The sequence below is a fragment of the Colossoma macropomum genome, unplaced genomic scaffold (assembly GCF_904425465.1).
Source record: "Colossoma macropomum unplaced genomic scaffold, Colossoma_macropomum, whole genome shotgun sequence".
Taxonomy (NCBI): domain Eukaryota; kingdom Metazoa; phylum Chordata; class Actinopteri; order Characiformes; family Serrasalmidae; genus Colossoma; species Colossoma macropomum.
Genome location: NW_023494791.1, coordinates 44,378,717 through 44,393,369, shown reverse-complemented (window position 1 = coordinate 44,393,369; position 14,653 = coordinate 44,378,717). Strand labels below are relative to the sequence as shown.

The 14,653-nt window shown below is 39.9% G+C and overlaps 1 protein-coding gene across 1 annotated transcript in view; it reads right to left on the bottom strand.

Moving 5' to 3' along the window:
• Window positions 1–1,332: 1,332 nt before the first annotated feature.
• LOC118810959 (pro-neuregulin-3, membrane-bound isoform) overlaps window positions 1,333–14,653 on the bottom strand; it is a 526,122-nt gene continuing 512,801 nt past the window's right edge. The window contains 2 exon segments of the mRNA XM_036575126.1: window positions 1,333–1,917; window positions 8,836–9,024. Coding sequence (XP_036431019.1) covers window positions 1,419–1,917; window positions 8,836–9,024 — 688 coding nt within the window. The 3' untranslated portion in view covers window positions 1,333–1,418.

Sequence of the window (14,653 nt, the reverse complement as noted above, 5' to 3'; positions counted from 1 at the left end):
CAATATCTCATTGAATTCTGTCACCAAAGAACATTCTCCCTCCCTACCCCTTCTCTGCATTGTATTTCTGTCAACCAGGCTGTGAGGGTGCTAGTTTTATCCCAGTCGTGACTTCGAGTTCTGTGAGCGAAACCCGAGAACTGCAGACCTTTGTGATGCGACTCTGCAAAACAAATATCAACATGCACAAATTCGTGAAATCTGGGGCCCAAGAACCATAGTAAACAAACGAAGAGAAGTAGCTTCACCAAAAAGATTCATTGTTAGTTTTTTTCTTTTTTTTTTTCTTCCACATTTGGTTGTAAATTCAAACAGAAATTGTTCGTCCCAATCCGAAAGTACCACACAAAATTATCATTTTTTTTTTTTTTGTAGTTTTTGTCATTTTTCTTTTGTTTGTTAGCCACTGTTCCTTCCCATTAGCCCCTCCCCCCCTTGGAAAGCAGCAGATCATTCACCAGAAACGAACGAAAAGGAAAACACAGAAGCTCCTCCTCTTCTTTCCGCGGCGGAAAGGGTGCCCCCTGGCTTTCGGGGGGTTGATACTTTATACTCCGTCAGAAGTTCAATCTCCAGATGGATGGACCTGCCCAGGCTGCTGTTCTTCGTATGACACATCGCTCCCATCCATACTGACAGAGGAGAAAACACACTCAAGTACAAAAAAAAGAAAAAAACAGAAAAAAACGAAAGAAAAAAAACAGAACCTGGACAGCATACTACTCCATAAAACTGAGCGACAGATCTGTCTGTTCCTCCTGAAGTCTTGAGGCAGTGTTCCACTGTCAGATTCTATGTCTCATTTGTTTGTTTAAGTTCTGTCATATCCTGTGTCCATATGTGAAAGTGGTGCACTGTTTCCAAGGCAGAATGAAACATGTTCCTTGGCAGGGTAAGTCAGGGACGGTGGTTAAGATGTGCCGGTAAACTGTTGGAGCCTTAGCTTAATTTCCAAGATGGAGGTGCAAAAAAATAAGAAGAATAATAAACGGTCCAAGCCTGCAAGACATGGAGGAGTCAGTACAAAAAGAAAAAGTTCAGAATCATTCCCATTTTCCTTTTTTTCGCGTACTTGGTCACCATTTTTAATTTCGATATATTTATAGCCATTTATATAGATCTATGTATATTTTATACAATTAAAAACACCATAGAGATGACAGACTATTTGGTATTTTTTCTAAGTAGAAGCTTCTCCTTTAATAAATGCATATAAATAATAATCTTTTGATTTTTGAATTTCGAGACTGTCACTCCCCCATGTTTTCATAAACCCCATATTAGGCTTTCAAAGTGTTTTACACTCTTCATCCACAGAATTCCATTCATTCATTCACTCATTCATTTTGGCCGGACATTCTGCGGCCTTGCTCTGGAGATGCAAGGTGTGTTTGGCGATTGGTCCATGTACGACCCTCTCATTGACTGGGCTGTTGAGAGTCTTTATGTGTATCTCTGGGGTCCACTAATTGAGTCTCTGTGGGTCCGCTGGGGGGCAAGCCTCCATTTCCCCCTCCGTTGGTGAGAAGAATGCAAACTGTCTCTCTGGCACCTTGTGGGACGGGGAAAATGCCGTCCTCCTGCTTCTTGTTGGAATGGGCCAGCGCTCGGAGCTGCTCCTGCGCCTCCTCAAGCAGATGGGCGGCCTCTTTCTCTTGGGGCGTAGAACTCTGTCCACTTCCGTTCGTGGTGGCCGTCTGCATACAGGAAGCCTCGTCTTGGTGCGAGTGGACGGAGGGGATGATGGGGATGGAGCATGGCCGGTATGGAACAGGAGAACACTTTCCAGGGACGGTAGAGCAAAGGTTCTTTGAGGAGCCCTGGTCCAAGTGGCCTCCCCATGACCGAGAAGAGTGTGAGGCTTGCATATTGTGGAAGGAATCCTGATGCAGGTTGCCGTCAGACTTCATGGTGTTCCTGCATAGAGAGATGGAGAAGATCAAAAAGAGGACAGAATTTAAGGATGTATTTACAGTAAGGCTTTCTATGAATACTAGATTTACAAGAAACTACAAAACACATTCATAACATGTCTTGATGCATTCATAAAGCACTATAAACACAACCATATTTGTTGTGTATTATAAATTAACAAAATGATTAAAAAATGGTGTCCATATCACATTACATCGTCAGTGCCAAAGAAATTCAGCCCCAGCTCCTCAAGTGCATTATAATGTTTTCCTAAGGCAGTCACAAACACATGCTGAACCATGCCATGATTGTCATGGCTCAATGGCTAAAGGAACTTTCCTTTAGTTGAAAAGGTTTCTCACTTTACTTATAGCTCACAAATAGAACTCATAAGTTATTATAATTGGGTTGTATATAAAATGCATTTCACTTCTGAAATTTGCCTAAACCTCTTTTTTCCATTATAATAGATATAGATATACTCACTGACCACTTTATTAGAAACTCCTACTTTGTAGTACCACCTTGCTGATGTACAGTTAGAGTAGCACTATAGCTCATCTGTTGATACACAGCATTAGCCATCCTCTAGTCCTTCATCAGTGGTTAGCTTCTGACCACAGAGCCATTCCAGGTTGGTTGGTTTGGGGTGGTGGACCACTCTCAACTGTGACACTGATGTGTCCAGCAACAACACTGCGCCTTATACACTCATACCATACACATATTGCTACCATGTCAGTCCACCACCCAAATAATATCTGGTCAACAGTGGCCCTGTGGTCAGAAACTGTCCAGTAATGAACAAGGTAAGGACTGCATCAGCAGTGCAGCAGCAGATGAGTTATGGTCTATAATTGTACACACACACACACATATATATATATATAGCATCCACTGATCACATGACTATGTTCATGTTCTCATCACAGCTGTGAGTCTGACATTCTTCTAGATGAATGAATAAGAACATTAAGGCACAAAAGGCTCACAAAGTGAAGAACATCTGACACGTTTTCCCTCATCAGCCTGGCTGAGAGTCTGAAACTGCTCCTCAACCGTTGTGTCAACAAATCTACACTCCAGCTTGAACGTTACATTATTCATACCGCAAACTGAAACAGGCACAGATGAAGTGAGGACTGCTGAGGCCTTCAAGAATGAAAGAATGCAAAAGAGGCTGGTTGGCAACTATTGCTATGAATTATGACATTCGTTCTGTTTGCTCGGTCCCCAGAAGACGCCCCTCGTTCGCACTTGGTGAAGGCTATCAAGACGTGACTCAGAACTCTCGAATGGATCTGTGGGGATTTAGTATGCAGAACACTTTCACAGCTGATGGAAGCAGAAGAGGTTCAAGCCTCAACGCTAACGTCGCGAGTGAGGAGACATCCGGATTGTGTCCCTCGCTTCTTATCTCTCTGTAATAAATCATAATCCCCGACAACGTGCAGCGTTCCTCGCTGCATCAATATTTAACCTAGTGTCCCTGTCGCTTGTAATACCCTAATCAGAGTTAAGCCACCATCAAGTGGGGGTCCAACTCTCTGAACACTGTACATAAAAGAAAAGACACCATAAAAGAGAAAAAGGGATGTTTTAGCAGATCTAGGCTTTGCTAATCAGTAAAGTATATGGGAAAACTTTACTTCAACCCTCCTGCAGAATGTCAACATAGCAGTCCCAATACAACTGAGCACTCTGTTTAAAACCTATGGCCTATGGTCAGCAATGACATGCTTTTCCTTTGGTTCAGTAGTCACCATTTGTGATAATGTTACTAATTGGCATGGAACATAGTAGTAAATATGACAGAGCTAGCTTTAAACATTTGAATGGGCATTTTCTAACCTGGGTTTTTTTTTATTGGATTGGATAAACATTAAATGTTGATTAAAAAAATGATTTTTACTGCCCTACTTCTAACCCTTTGTGTATAGAGCAAAAAGGTAGACCATCTGGAAGGCCCTGAGGATTGGTGTAAGAACCACTGCCCGAAAGAACCCTTAGTTGAATACTTCTGTGGCATGCACCCATCCCGCCCATCCCCTGGGCCCCGATAATGGCCACGAGAGCCGGCAGGAAGATGGGGCCCAAACTCTGAGCCCAGACAAAACCCAGCAAAGACAGCAGGGAAAAGAGGAAATCCACGAGGGAGTGGGGGGGGGGACAGCGCGCAAGTCCCGAGCCCTGCAACCGGAGCACCGCTGCTGAGATGTGGAGCGGGGGGCGGTGATGGGGAGGCAGAGCAAGAAGGTCTTTTTTTAAGTTCTTCATAATGTAACTTCTATATCGATTAACGCTAAGAACCATTTAGGAACCTTCGTTTTTTTGTCCACTCACAGTACATGGTTTCTAAAGGCCACAAAGTGGTGAAATGTGTCAGTTGGTGGTCATTATGGGCTGTTGTGGTCATCATAGTGAACCCTTTATCATACTACAAACTACAAACCTGATATATAATACAAACTTGCTCTGCACATTGGCTATTTAGCACTGTATTTGTTCGTGGATTTAAATGCCTCATTATCAGCGTATTTTTCACAGCAATCTCTTTTGATAGCAGGCGGTCACAATTGCCCAAATCCCTCATTCCTATGAGCTTTATTAATGGATTTGTGCACGTTACACAATTTATTTGGTGTTACATAATAGGTGGCTAAGAATAAATACATAAACAAGTGCCCCGGTGGCCCATCCAAGAAAAGATTATGATATCCCTTTTTTAGCCGATTCTTACCCTGCCCAAAGACTAAAAATCTTCCTTTTCAGGCCAAATAAGTATGAACTCATTTTATCAGTGCTTAAAATAGTTGCGGTGCAGTAAACTGCTGAATGAAGCACCCTCCCATGACACCGCGGCGAACTGAATTAAAACACCAGGTCATTTTACAGTCTTTTCAATCAGGACTCCAGACCACGCAGGCTGTTGTTGAGCGGATAGCCACAGGTTGTGATTAAGCGGACTCAGTTTTTTGATCAGATAGGAGATTAAAGTCATTGAGAGTGAAGCCACTGAGTGAAGATTTATCTCTTTTTAATGATGCACTACCTGTAATCTCCTATTCAGCATGTAGCTTCAGACACCCTCTATCTGTCTCTCCTGCTGAGGGACGAATTAGGAAGACTCTGGCTGTCAGGAATGGTGCAATGGAGTCGTGAACTGGAGTAAGTCAGTCATTTTAAGCTGTGGAGCTGGCCTAGCATAGGGCAAATCTGTAAGTTTAATAGATGCGACATGCACCGTGAAGCTGGCACCAGTCCCACAAGTTAATTGGCAGTTGCTGGGGGCTTGTTTTGAAGAAGGCAGGACAGCTAGCATGGATAAGCATGTCTGCTCATGTTCAGTTCCAAATTATAGATTGTTTAAGGATTACTGGTATGCTATTGTGTTTTAGGCAGTGAAACTCTCAGGGCCATCTAGGCCTTCAGAGAAGACATGTCTGATTTTTTTTTGGTTCATTTTTATTTAAATGAATTACTTTGCAAGTATTGTAGTTATACTTTTTTGGTTTTGGCTGGTTAAATTCTTGAAATGCCCAATGAAAAATGATCCCATCAGAATTTTTTATTTTTTTATCTCTGTAGTAACTTCTCCCATTGTTTCGAACTTTAGAAGCTAAACTGAAGGCCTAATGCATCAGATAAGCTACCAATATAATTAGGAACTTAGTGTGGAATCAACTAATCATGTTTTGATCCCCTGTGGTTCAATTTTGTGAGAAAGAAAATCATTCAAGGCCTTCTGGAAGTTCTAGATACGTCACTGACTGTAAATACAAACTGTAGTCTAATCAGGTTTCAGATAGTGCAACTCTCTTTGCCAGGACTCTTTAACAAAAGAGAATTTTCACGTACACCAGTTTTAATTTCATACTAACGTACCATTAGAATTCCTATAGATGTGCTAGCAGAAATTAGCATTATTGTAGAGGTGTTTTTGACTGATTTTGACAGTTATGGCCTGAACTGAAGGCCTAGCTTTAACAGCCATGGTTCACCAATGAACAGTGGCAGGGGCAAAGAAGAGAAAGTGTACACTGGGATATGATTCTAACTCACAGTCCAGCATTTGGCTACAAGTGCAGAGCTCTGATGGATGTTATTAGAAGCTGGCTCCAACGCACTGTACGTGCCTGGGTGGCTCGGGCGCCAGCCATGAATTAGCATATTTGAATAATGACTTCATACTTTAACTCCCCCCAACTTGAAGGAAAGGATAGAAGCCAGAAAAGTCTGACAGGCACCTTTATCTAAAAATACTAGCAACAATAATGCAGTTTGGAATCCGCTCCCATTTTAAGCCATTGTACAGTGATAACAGCAAGGTTTTTGACAGGCAAGGAATGAGACTACCAATATATATATATATATATATATTGGTCATATGCAAAACAGTGCTACTGAATTCCTTTCTCTCTTTCTCTCTCTGTGTCTCTCTCTCACTCTCTTCCTCTCTCTTTTCCCCGATCCCAGCCTGTCTCCATGACAACAGGATCTTTCTCAGGCGAGGGATATTCTTGTGCAGGCTGTGGGACTACAACCAGAAATAGGTCAGTGCTGACACCCTGTAGTGGTTCTCGGTGTGATCTAGTGGCAAGCAGGGCCCACACACAGCCACAGAGCACTACAACCTCAGAACAATTGCACTCAAACTAGGCCTGTAGAAGCCGATTGGCATCCCGGTCCATGGGCTGGTAATAAGTAGGCCTGTGGTTCCCAATCCTGGCCCTGGAGTAACCTTGTCCTGCATATTTTAGTGCTGAAGTGGGAATGTAAAATGTCCATATCCTGGAAAATTGAATATCGAGCTTTTTGTAAAATGAAAGAGTTTAATGTAATATGTAAACTTTCAAAAAATACATCAAGTTCATATATGGAAATAAACTCTCTGGGTTCTGAGGGCATTTCTTGATTTTGGCATATATTCTTAAATTTGACTTTAAAGGCTCTTGCATACGACATGATACCCAGATATTATATATCAAATGTTTAGAACAATCTCAGCTCTCTCTACAGTGAGGCAGTTTTGATCTGGAGCACTGAGTAAAAAATTATTTGGCCCTAAAGCTGAAAAAATTAAATCCGGTTTTGGAAATTAATTTCACTTTTGAAAACACAGCTTTACTCATGTGAACAAAATGTTTTGGTGCTTGAAATGAGTTTACTGAAGTCTTAGGATCACAAAAGTAGTGGAATGTATGAATGAAATAGTAGATAAATGTTGTCCTTATCACTACTTTCCAAAACCGCTTGAGCGGCTTAGGCGGCTGTGAACACAATTTCACGTCTGTTTCTGAGGCAACTGAACGAAAAAAAATTGGGGAAAATCCTTAATGATTTCCCATCCATCAGTCAATTTCATGCAAAAGATAGATGGACACATGAACCCACCAATTTCACAATGTGAGAGGCAGATGATGGACATACAAATCCACCATTTACACACAGTGGGAGGCAGATGGCGTGTATCATAACTTATCTTCACAGCCTTATAACTCTGGATGTGATTCACTTATGATCTTATGATAGGATGGAATAGAAAGGGCGACTCTACAGATTCAGGAAATGTTTGAACCGCATTTCTGTGTTGTATTATAATGAAGATATTAATAGAAACACCAAGAAAAATCTAATTTGATGTGTCAGTGTGTTCATCGACCCCAGAGGGTTAAATAGCAAATGAAGCTGGATTTGTTATTTTCATGATGTCACAAAAATGCTTTTGCATACAGTGACTTTCACAAGTCTTACGTATCTGAGAAAATTGAACTTAAACAGTTATGTAGTTGGGCAGTAGTTGTTTATTTGCTCAGAAAAACACAAAAACAATATTAGATAACACATAAACGTCATGGCAGTTTTCCTTTAGTAGTATAACAGTGTCATGTTGCCATTATGGCTTACCAGAGTACATAAGTAACAGCCTGTTTAATTTTAAGGGGAAAAAAAGAAGTAAAAAATAATAAAAAAAACTCACAGAAAGATCATACAGGGACCTTAAAAGCAGAGGAAAATATATAATGTGCATTGCATGGCTATTCCAGGACCACAGCTGGGAACCACTGTTGTAGCCCATAGTTCAGCACTGGATTGCTCTATCAAGTACAATTATTTGGTTATACGAGAGCTTTGTGTACTGGACCATTCTTATAGAGATTCATACCTCAATATAGTCTTTTTTTAGAGATGCATGTGAACATAGACCACAGTCTTCCACCACCACATATACATTCATAAGCAGCTTTGAAAAAAGTAGTAATAAGAGCTGGTGTAATCCCATGCCTGTCCAAGTCTTATGATTCCATAGTCCTATATGGCATAACAAGCTAAAACAATCTGCCTGCTCTTTTTTACTCCGCACAGTAAATTAACACACAAAAAGAGCAGAAAGTTCAAAGAGAATGTGTAATTTTACATGTTGCTTTCAGGCCTTAGGGACTTAAGCCATTGTCATTACGGAGGTGAAGCAAGGGCTGAGCCAAAGGACAGTCAGGGTGGTCATGAGAGAGAAAGGGTCATGGCCAGCAGCTAACCTTTCTGGTTGGAGGGCAAGTTATCTTTTGTGCTTGCTCAGTTTGAGCTAATAAGGCCTTCAGACCAGCAGCCGAAGTTCAAATGTTAAAATATACACATGCAAAGGTTTGGGTTTAGCTTAATGTGTGTTTAATTCAGGACCAGCGCCAGAAGTAAATCTTTAAAGACGTATCTGAACACTACGAAGATAGTGCACTAGTGTGAACACACTATGTGAACACAATAGACCAAACGCTATATGAAAAATTTGCCAACGGATGATGAGTGCAAACAGCAGGTAGTTAAATTTGGTGACTTTTGCGTTGGTGAGGACCATCCGCCAGTCCAAACTCCACTTCCAGTCTGAGTGCTTAATACATGAGCTATACAAAACATCTCACTCACACTCTTCCTGGCTCCATCTCCCTCTCTGACCCGTCTATTTCCTGCAGGTGCTGGTACGCAGGCCCAGAGTCTCTTGAGCCTCCAATGGGATTGAGCCGTCCTCTGGGTATGGGCGGGGTTTTGCGGGCTGCTAGGCGGAGGGTGGAGCGATTGTTTCTTTGCTCACCACTGTATGAGAGGGAGCCACTCCTGCAAACCACACACATCAGAGCAACAATTTACTATAGATATGTATAGAACCCACTATGTATACTGAGGATAAATCAATAAGCAGCAAACTAACAAAAGCAATAGCGAATTTCCCCTTGAGAGCCTCTGCTTTAACAACAATCCACAAGCTATGAGAATGAGGGTAAGAAGGAGAGCGAAAGGCTACAATCATAGAGGAATTGGAACTATTGACTGTAGGCTTAGATACAATATACTGTATATGATATATTGTAGCAACCCACTGCTTGCTGGTGCCTGCTCCAGGAGCTCTTTGAGGCATGGCCATGCAAGCAGCTGCGCAAAGGCTCATGAAGGTCCCCTCTTCAGAAAGGACTAAATGTTGTTGTGTATGGTTGTTTGTTTCTTTAAGTTATGTTTTTATTGTGATGTTCTATGTTGGGGTGTGGGTTCAGCTGTGTTGATTTTGTGTGAGGGGGCTCATCATCAGGGCGAAACATGTGGCGGGTGGTGACCTCCCCTACAGGTTTACTGTCTGTGATGTACCTTTCTGCTCATGTATGTGATAAAGAGCAGCAAAATCATGGCTACCATGTGTTTCTTCTTCCACTAATGCCACAATATAGACTCATTTGTTGAAACATGCAGCCGCTGATGCTCTCACTGATTGTCAGAGGTGAAAACTGGAAACTGCATTCACCCTACAGAAATCATGTGATGTATAGTTCATGTGGACACTGCATTTCCACAATGTTATAGCATTATATCTGTTGCCATCATTTGATGTAATTTAAAGTTAACTAAATTGCAGCCAATACCACTTTTTTATAATGTTAAAAGTAGAGTTTTATCAAGAGAGTAGATTGGCTTTCACACTAACCATTCAATTAATTATTCAGTTGATTTTTTTTTTTCTGCAGGTCTTCTAGTGACGAGTAGAATGGAAATTGACCCAGATATTAAAAAAAAATTAAAAATCCTTGTAACTCAGTTATCAGATTAGGACATGGTTGTCTCTTTGTGTGAAATGCTGTGACTGTGTTGAACTGCTAGAGAGCAATCGAGGCTAAAAGCAATTGACACCTCTCCACAAAGGTGAGATACATGTTGGCTTGTTTGTTCACCTAAAAATTTCTCTTTCTATTTTGCAAATCATATATATTTCAATTTAACTGTATTAAATCAAGGGTTTTTAAGTAAAAAACAATGCATAGTTCAAATGAGGGACTTCTAAACTAGGCAGAAATTGAATGTCAACACTAGTATGAAAAAGGTGTTAAATGAAAAACATTTTTTTGGCACAGTATAGTACTGAGAAGCTTTAAAACACCTTCCCATATACGTATAAAGATTTCAAAAGCTCTTTGCTATTTTTCAAAGCGCTGAACCCTTTAGTTCTTTGACAAATGATCTATGCATAGTCACCATCTGCTGCATTTGACCAGCATTATAATGCCTCACTGCTGCTCTATCCACATATAAGGGCTGCATTCTCCACTCAGTCACACCAGCTTTCTCTTGTCACTGAGTCTCTCTCTCTCTCTCTCTCTCTCTCTCTCTCTCTCTCTCTCTCTCTCTCTCTCTCACTCCTCCCTGTGGCAGGTGTGTTTTATGAAAACAGGCTTGGTATATTGACACACTCGAGACAGAAAAGGGCTTGAAAAGCACTTATGTGGAGAGGGCTTCTGTTCCCCCCGGCCTGAATCTCCTCATTCTCACTGATCTGTTTCCTAAACACTCCTTTATGGCTGCCACAAATACTTGGTAAAATTAGATCAATTCAGTAAGCAAACTGCTCTAAAACCAGTAAAATAAAGGGAGAAACTGTGTAAGTAATTTAATGATCTAATTTATTAATTAGCAGTCTTAACATCAGGGACAATAAAAACACGTTTCCAGTCATCAAGCTGGCATGTACTCATTTATAGTCATATGCAAAAGTTTGGGCCCCTAGACTTAATATGTTAAAGCCCCTAGACATAATAATTGACTAAATAAAAACCTAATAGCTATACCTCAAAAGCTACAGGGAAAGACTCAAATTAGTTGCCGTTAATTATAGAACAGTGATGGATTGTCCACATTTCCATTTTCCGTTCTTATAACTGAATAATACAGTAAATTTGCATAATTTCCCATGTTATTGCCAAACAATAAGCTTTAGGATGTACAATGTAGTTTCCAAAAAAGTTGGGACGCTATGCAATATGTAGGTAAAAGTATAAGCAATGCTGTGAAAATCATTTAAACCCTATATTTAATTGAAAATAGTACAAAGAAACTGAGAAATTGTATTGCTTTTTAACAATATATTTCCTTATTTTGAATTTTGATGCCAGCAACATGTGTCAAAAAAGTTAGGACAGGGGCAACAAAAGACTGGTAAAATTGTGTTACACTAAAACAAAAAAGTGGTCAATTGGCAACAGGTCAGTAACATGATTGCTTATAAAAAGAGTATTCCAAAGAGGCGGAGTCTTTCAGATGTAAAGATGGGGGAGAGGTTTACCACTGTGAAAAAAGTGCAACAATTTATAAATAATGTTTCTCAGTGTAAAATAGCAAAGAACTTGTGGATTTAATCATCTATAGAACATAATACCATTAAATGATTCAGAGAATAAATATCAGTATACAAGGCACAAAGCTGAAAATCAATACTGGCTAGCTGTGAATTTCAGGCTCTCAGGTGGCACTGCAGTAAAAACAGGCAAAATTCTGCAGTGGAATGAGCTCAGAAACACTTCTGAAAAGCACTGTCTGTGAACACAGTTTGTTGGTGCATCCAAAAATAAAGTTAAAACTCAAAAATGCAAAGAAGAAACCATTTTAAACAGGTTTCAGAAATGCTGCCTCCTTCTCTGGGCCTGAGGTAATTTAAGATGGGCTGAGGCAACGTTGGAAACTGTCGTGTGGCCTGACGAATCAAAATTTAAAATTCTTTTTGGAATCCATAGATGGTGAATTCTCCACACTGAAGACCACCCAGCTTGTTGTCAGTGCACCGTTCATAAGCCAGCATACATGATGGTATGGGGGTGCATTAGTGCACATGGCAATTGTGACGTGAACTTGTGAAGGTACCATTAATGCTGAATGCTATATACAAGTTTTGAAGCAACATATGCTGCCATCCAGATGACGTCTTTTTCAGGGAAAGTTTTGTTTATTTCAGCAAGACAATACCAAAACACCTAAATTGTATTACATGTATTACAACAGCATGGCTCTATAGTAAAAGAGTTCAGGTGCTAAACTGGCCTGCCTGCAGCCCAGACCTGTCACCTGCTGAAATCATTTGGTGCATTATAACATGAAATACAGGACAAAGGAAAACTTGAACTGTTAAGCAGCTGGAATCCTATATCAAGCAAGAATGTGAACATTTCAGTTCCAAACTAAATCAGTTGGTCTCCTCAGTTCCCAAACGCTTACAGAGTGTTGGTAAAAGAAGAGGTGATGAAACACAGTGGTAAACAGGCCCTCGTACCAACTTTTTTGAAACATGTTCCTGGCATCAAATTCAAAACAGGCATATATTTTTTTCAAAAAACAATAACATTTCTCAGTTTCAACATTTGAAATGTTGTCTTTGTACTGTTTTCAATTAAATGTAGGGCTTAAATGATTTACACAACATTGCATCTGTTTTCATTTACATTTGCACAGCCAACTTTTTTTTGGAAACAGGGTTGTAGTTAACCATGCTATTACAATATGGTCACTTTCCTAGCTTACTAACAATAATTCACTCAAATCATTGCTTCCAGACTTTAGGATGATGATCAGAAAGATGCTGTTTCCCCTGTTTACATGTCAACCTCATTCAGATGTAATGAAGTTATGTCCTATAGAACAGCTTCTTATCTGATTTGTATCATATTGCTGAATTTCTTTTGTTAAACCGTTAAAATGGAACTTTATCTTTTTTTTTTATCTTCACAGAGTATCCGAGTATTTGATGGGATATTCGAAAATGAAAATATTCGATAGCTGCAGAGCTACTGTATTATCAGTAACAGCCACAGTCCACGTTCCTCTTATTCGTGATGAAGTTTAGAGTAGCAGAGTAGTATATTGGTGAATAAGGTCACACTTATATAGAGATTAAGCGAGTTATCAGAGCAGCAGCATTGAGAACATGTTTGACTCTCCAATGAAATGGCTGCATTCAGGCAGATTTTTTTTTTTTTCTCCAAGTCTCCCGCAGCGCGGTAATTCGCTCCATATCTAAATCCTTCCTTAAGCCGAGACAAGTGCAATCACTCAGACTATGATGATCCTTTTGAAGACACAAGCAATGGGTGAGGGAGGGGGGCCGAAAAGCATCTGCAAATGAACTACGAATCGAAAAACAGAGCTGCCAGGGTTCACCAAGCCACAAACACCACCAGAAAGAGAAGAGGTTGTTGGTGCCCGTGCTTTAAAATGAATAGGCTGAGAGAGGGGGATTAAATGAGATGGATACAAATGGCTTTTTGGCTGCGTTCCCCACTTAGCCCACACTTCTATTTGAGGTCAAAAGTTTGTGGACGTCCAGCTTTTGAGATTGTTTGTAATACAAATGTACATATATTGACTAAAAGACTTTAGAGGAAAACAATAGAGGTGATGTTAAATGAGGCTGTTCCTAATATGGGCACAGCACTGAGTACAGAATGATGACATGACTTCAGGGGTTTATATGTGCTTTTACCAGGTGTACCAACTTGGTCTGAAAAGTAAAGGTGGATGATGTCAGAAGACTATAATCATCAATGCAGGAATACAGTATATGTTATAATATAGGCTATTTATGTTTTTGACAACCAACCCAGGACCTTGAAATTTATCTCTTGTAACCTAAAAAAAGTGGGGTGGGCATGACCCCCTACCCCACCTCACCCTCCTACTTTTACGTTAGTGGCTTTAAACAACAGTCTGGAAAAAGAACAGTGTGAAATCATTATTAAATCCCCGCAAGGAAGTCACTTTGATGAACATGTTGGTGAGTGTTGAAGCTAAATATGCCTAAAGGATTCACACATTGTTGCTTTTTGCTAAATTAATATTTGCAGGTATTTTCCAATGACACTTTATTTTGAGTGGTACTTTTTAGATGAAACAAACACTCAACTGACTCTCAAAAACATGTTAGGATCAGGGTTTAGGATTAGGTTTTGGGTTGAGGTTAAGGATAAGGTTAGGATTAGGGCCAGAGTGAGGGTTAGGTGTTGAGTTAAGGTTGGTTACGGTTTTGCATAGTGGAAGTAAAATATTAACAAAACATCTACTTAATGTAAGTAAAGTATCAACAGAACATCTACAAGATATTTACTTCAGTGTATTCAGATGCTTCACTACTGCTACATCACTGATACATTGTTGATGTGTTACTGATAATCTGTTAAGAGTTTATTAATCATCTACAAAGGACCATTCCAAATAAAGTGTTACCTATTTTTCATACGTGATTAAAAAGTGATAACGAGAAAATTTCAAATTTAATGGCAAACTTTTCTCAAACTTTAACGTGATATAACACAACACACACATACACATCCCTTATAAACTCCTTTGCACCAGATTTCCTAGGTTTTTCTTATTGATTTGTAATGAAATAATGACCTTGTTGTGGCCAATATAAAAAAGAGTTCCTGATGTTTTAATT